At 40.4% G+C, this 5,185-nt stretch overlaps 1 protein-coding gene across 1 annotated transcript; it reads left to right on the top strand.

Annotated features, from left to right (window-relative positions):
- The first annotated feature begins 4,043 nt into the window (after nucleotides 1–4,043).
- Nucleotides 4,044–4,838, top strand: LOC115666133 (uncharacterized mitochondrial protein AtMg00810-like). Its single transcript, XM_030587918.1, has 2 exons — nucleotides 4,044–4,409; nucleotides 4,512–4,838. Exons 1-2 carry the CDS (start codon nucleotides 4,044–4,046, stop codon nucleotides 4,836–4,838), a joined length of 693 nt encoding a protein of 230 aa, XP_030443778.1.
- Nucleotides 4,839–5,185: the final 347 nt, after the last annotated feature.

Raw genomic sequence — 5,185 nt, 5'->3', positions numbered from 1 at the left:
GTGATGGTACTATACCTTATGATTTTCTTTTCTTCTTTTTTTACATTGCAAAAGAAAAATTAGATGGATATTACCAATTACAGAGTTGACATTTCAAGCAAACTTTCTAAATAGAAAATCATGTTATGGCAAAGTTGAAGATTATTTATCAGAAAATACCAATTACAAAGTTGGCACGAGAAGGGCAGGAACGTGACTTCGTAGTGAAGTTAAGTATGACCGGCTGCAACGACTTGATTAATTGAAGTCCTTGTTTAATGTAATTTTCTTTAGCTAACTTCCAAACAGTGGCGTCCATTGGATCGAATCGATCGATCAAATTTGTTTCAAACGTGTGGAACATTTTCTTCGTTTTGCTGACCGACTAATTCGATCGACCAAATTTGTTTCCCTGAAAGCCGGACCAGCATGCAGCAGGCTATCGTTTCCGGACATCTCTCTATTAATGTGTAGTTTATGTGTATTATGGGGTATTTCTATAATTATGTTTTTATCTGTACCCTATACAATCCTAATTGGGGTTAAGCCACCATAAACATTTTGTCGTTATTTTCTCTCTGACTCTAAACATCAATATGATATCAGAGCAGGAAAACGGATTGAATTCTTCAACTTCTCTACCCCAAATCAACACTTCATTTGCTCCAATTACTATCTCAACAATGTCTGATACATCTCTAAATTTTTCTCCTTCTCTACCATCTCTTTACCCACCATCTTCTTTTTCTGTTAATCCCAATTTTCCATCGCCTCCTGATAATATTGTGCCCACTTTCACCTCTTCTTCCCTCTTCACTACTACTCCGATCTCTGCTGCTGCTCAAATTACGGCTATGCAATCATCCTCGTCATTTCTTGTTCTTCCCAACATCACAAGCCTTGTCTCTATCAAACTCGATGCAGATAATTATCTTTTGTGTAAATCTCAGTTTGAATCTATTTTAATCTGCAACAATCTGCTAGGCAATGTGGATGGTTCTTTTCCGTGTTCGCCAAAGCTTCTCAATGATCATACTGGCACTGTAGTGGTCAATACCTCCTATTCCACCTGGGTAAAGACAGATCAATACATTCGTAGTTTGATCAATTCGACCCTAATAGTCGAGATTTTCCGTGAAGTTCATAACCTTTGGATATCTCGAGAGATTTGGCTTACTCTAGGACAACGTTTTACTGATCACTGCGCGGGCAAAGAAATTGGACTAAAATTGGATTTTCAGAATGTTGTGAAGAAGCCCGATCAATCAATGTCTGATTATCTCCAGCAATTGAAGTCAATTGCGGACTCTCTCACCACAATTAATTGGACTTGGTGATTCAAGCCCTCAATGGGCTCCCGTCTGAGTAAGATCCTTTTATCACCATGGTCACAAACGACCCTACAATTCTCTCTTTTGGTGATCTGTGGTCACGCCTCCTCATTAAAAAAGAATGATTTCTCTGAAAATCGAGTGCATCATCTTCATCTGATATTCATCATGCTTTGATCGGTTATACCACTTCATCCAGTCCACCGTTTCAAGGATCTTGACGTGGACGTAATTCAAGAGGTCGTAGTTCTGGTCGGGGACAAGGTGGACAATTCTCGCGTAATAAATCGAGTTAGCAATCTTCCTATGATCGGCTCAGTTTGCAATCATTATCGGCTCCTTATGCCTCCTCCACCTCCTCTAGTCGGTCTCGTGGTGGTCCAAAGCCCTATGTTCTCTCTTTTACACAAGGAGGTATTCTCGGATCTAGGCCTTATCTTACTTGTCAGATATGTAACGGAGTTGGGCACACCGCACTACAATGTCGCCAACAATTCAACCATGCTTTTACCGCTACTACTGATTTGTCGGACTTGTTCTCAATTCTCTCGGCTGGTGAGACCTCTGATTCAACTTGGTATTTTGACAGTGGAGTGAAGACACACATGACAAGTGATATTGGTAACATCCTAAATCCTAGACATTTTTACGATTTGACAAAAGTCTCGGTTGGTGATGGTCGTTTATTGCCTGTTAAGCAAGTCGGTAAAGCCATTTTACGTACTAGTTCTTCATCTTTACTATTATCTCCCGTCTATCATGTTCCTAAGTTGCTCAACTTTGCCGTAAAAATTCTTGTGTCATTGATTTTAATGGTTCATCTTTTTCTTTGAAGGACAAACAAACTAGGAAATTTCTCCTCCAAGCTAATTCTTCTCATGGTCTTTATCCAATTTCCAACTCAATGGTGTCATCTCATTTACATCCTATCGTGGCTTCCTCTGCGTCACTCACTCGCTGGCAGGCTCGTCTTGGCCATCCAAATAAACAAGTTTTGAGTTGTGTTTGCAATTCTAGTTCTAAGTCGATATCACATGAGTCATGTCTTGCCGGCAAATCTCATCGATTGCCTTTTGAATCTGTTAGTCATCATGCATCTTTTCCTTTAGTCGTAATTCATTCTGATGTATGGACGAGTTCAATTTTCTCTAATTCTAGTGTCAAATATTTTGTGTTATTCATTGATGATTATTCTCGGTTCACTTGGGTATTTTCCATGAAAAATAAATCTGAAGTGTCTACACACTTTCATCGCTTTCATTGTTTTATCGAAAATCTGTGCAATACCAAAATTAATTTTTACAAACTGATGGGGGAGGTGAATATACTAGTAATGCGTTCCAAACATACTTACGTGAAAATTGTATTATTCAATGTTTTTCATATCCACACACCCCATCTCAAAATGGTCTACCGGAACGTAAAATCAGACACTTAGTTGAAATGTCTCGAACCTTATTAATCCATGCTCATATGCCTCATTCATATTGGGTCGATACTCTTCTCACTGCTGTTTACACTATTGATCGACTTCCCACTCTTGTCATATCTAATATTTCTCCTTTTCACTGTTTATTTGGGTTCAAGTTTGACTACTCGTTCTTTCAGGTTTTTGGATATGCTTGTTAACCTTTTCTTCCATCTTGTGTCTCTCATAAGCTGGCACCTCATTCTATACCATGTGTATTTCTTGGGTATGCGTCAAATCACAAAGGTTATCGTTGCCTTGATCGGTCGTGTGGTCATGTTTTTATTAGTCATCATGTTGGGTTTGATGAGGAGAATTTTGCCTTTTCAGTAAAACTTTCAAATCTTAATCCCGTACCCCACTGTTCTAGATGACCTCCTTCACTTTGTGTTTATTCTAATCAATCTATTCTTCCTTCTACCTCCTTTGGCCCTCAAGCTGCTCATCCGCCTCTTTCTTTTTCTCAAGCCCAACCTCTTAATTTGCCTCTCTCTTCCTCTCGAACTACCCAATCTACTTCCAATTCTTTTTCACCTCCACTAACCCTCCCTCCGAACTCAATCATTGTGTCCCAACCTCACTCCTCTCCCAACCAAATTCCTCCCATAACTGACTCGCAAATCCCCTCTACATCTCTATCCAGCTCCACCACTTCCATTTCTTCTCTTCCGACTCATCCTATGCAAACTCGTGCCAAATCTAGAATTTCTAAACTGAGAAAAAATTTTAATCTCTCATTCTTTTCATGAAGAGACACTGACTTGCTACTCTAAGGCCATTCTTGACCCACGTTGGAAAGCGGCCATGGCAAACGAATTTAATGCCTTGGTCACAAATCACACGTGGGATCTTGTACCACTTGATCCTTCTAAGAATTTAGTTTGTTGTATATGGATTTGTAAGATTAAGGAAAAATCCGATGAAACTGTGGAACGCTTCAAAGATCGCCTCGTTGCACAAGAATTTAAGCAGCAGGCCGGACTGGACTACGATGAGACTTTTAGCTCGGTCATTAAACCCACTACAATTCGGGTTGTTCTCTCTATTGCGATTTCTTCGAGATGGACCATACGTCAACTTGATGTCAAGAATGCCTTTTTGCACGGCATCTTTTGTGAGGAAGTTTATATGTGCCAACCTCCTAGTTTCTCTCATCTTGAATTCACGAATCATGTGTGACGTCTCCAGAAAGTCATTATGGTTTAAAACAAGCTCCACGTACATGGTTTCATCGCTTCAGCAGGTTTTTATTATCTTTGGGCTTCATGGCGAGTAAGGCCGATCCTTCGTTATTCGTCTATGCTTCTTCTCGGGGTCGTGTGTATCTTCCGCTGTATGTTGATGATATCCTTGTCACTGGTGATACTCCCGAGTTATTACGGTATTTGATTACTCGACTCTCATGGGAATTTGCTATGAAGGATCTTGGACCTCTTTACTATTTCCTTGGCATTAAGGCTCATCACCGCTCTGATGGTACGTTTTTATCTCAAGCCAAGTATGTTGATAGCCCTTTGCGCAAGTTTGACCTTGTTAAGATCAAGCTTGTATCTACTCCTCTAGGCTCGAAGACTTTATTGTCTACTAACGATGGTGAGGTTCTCGCCTCTCCGACATTATATCGACAAATGGTTGGTGCTCTATAGTATGTATATATGACCAGACCAGATATTAGTTTTGCTGTGAATTTGGTTAGTCAATTCATGCATCAACCACGATTACCTCATCTTCAGGTCATCAAACGTATATACCGATATTTAGCTGGCACCTCCACCCATGGATTGCTCATTGAGCAGTGTTCTCCCACTTCATTGACTGCTTATGGGGATGCAGATTGGGCTGCATGCTTCGATACTAGACGGTCCACCTCCAGTTTTTGTGTTTTTCTAGGTACCAATCATGTTTTATGGAGTGCCAAGAAGCAACCCACCGTTGCTTGTTCTAGTGCAAAGGCTGAGTATCGTGCTGTGGCTCAATGTGTTGCTGAGACTATTTGGATTCATCATTTACTTCGTGAGCTCGGGGTCCCCCTTTATAGGCTCCGTTTGGTTCAACTTTGAGAAAATGCAAAGCCATTTCCCCAAGGCTCTATGGGGAAAGGGTATTTTGCTCAAAGCAAATGCATTTGATTGCTTACTTTTTAGTGTAGCTTTTTGCAAATTATTTTAAAATTTAATAAAAACAAAAAAGAAAAACAATGTCACTGTTCATCTTCCTCGTTGAAGAGAGGGCTTGAGTTTGCAGCATCTCTCCCATCCCCATTCTCTGCAAATCCTTAATCCAAAAGCCCCAATCCATCAAAACACTAACTCTCTCCTGTTGGCTACAGTGTGGTACCTGAGATTGATAGCGCCACACCAGACAATACTTTGACGAGGTCACAGGGCGACCTAGATTTTACCCTTCG

Source organism: Syzygium oleosum, unplaced genomic scaffold (genome assembly GCF_021117445.2).
Source record: "Syzygium oleosum isolate NSW1041296 unplaced genomic scaffold, Sole_v2.1 Sole_v2.17, whole genome shotgun sequence".
Lineage (NCBI taxonomy): Eukaryota > Viridiplantae > Streptophyta > Magnoliopsida > Myrtales > Myrtaceae > Syzygium > Syzygium oleosum.
This window is presented reverse-complemented; position numbering and strand designations above follow the sequence as displayed.

Excerpts from the sequence above, each read along its gene's own strand:
- LOC115666133 (XM_030587918.1), top strand. The coding sequence starts at position 4,044 with ATGGCGAGTAAGGCCGATCCTTCGTTATTCGTCTATGCTTCTTCTCGG. Across the intron at positions 4,410-4,511 it reads CGACATTATATCGACAAATG|GTCATCAAACGTATATACCG; the intron begins GTTGGTGCTCTA and ends CCTCATCTTCAG.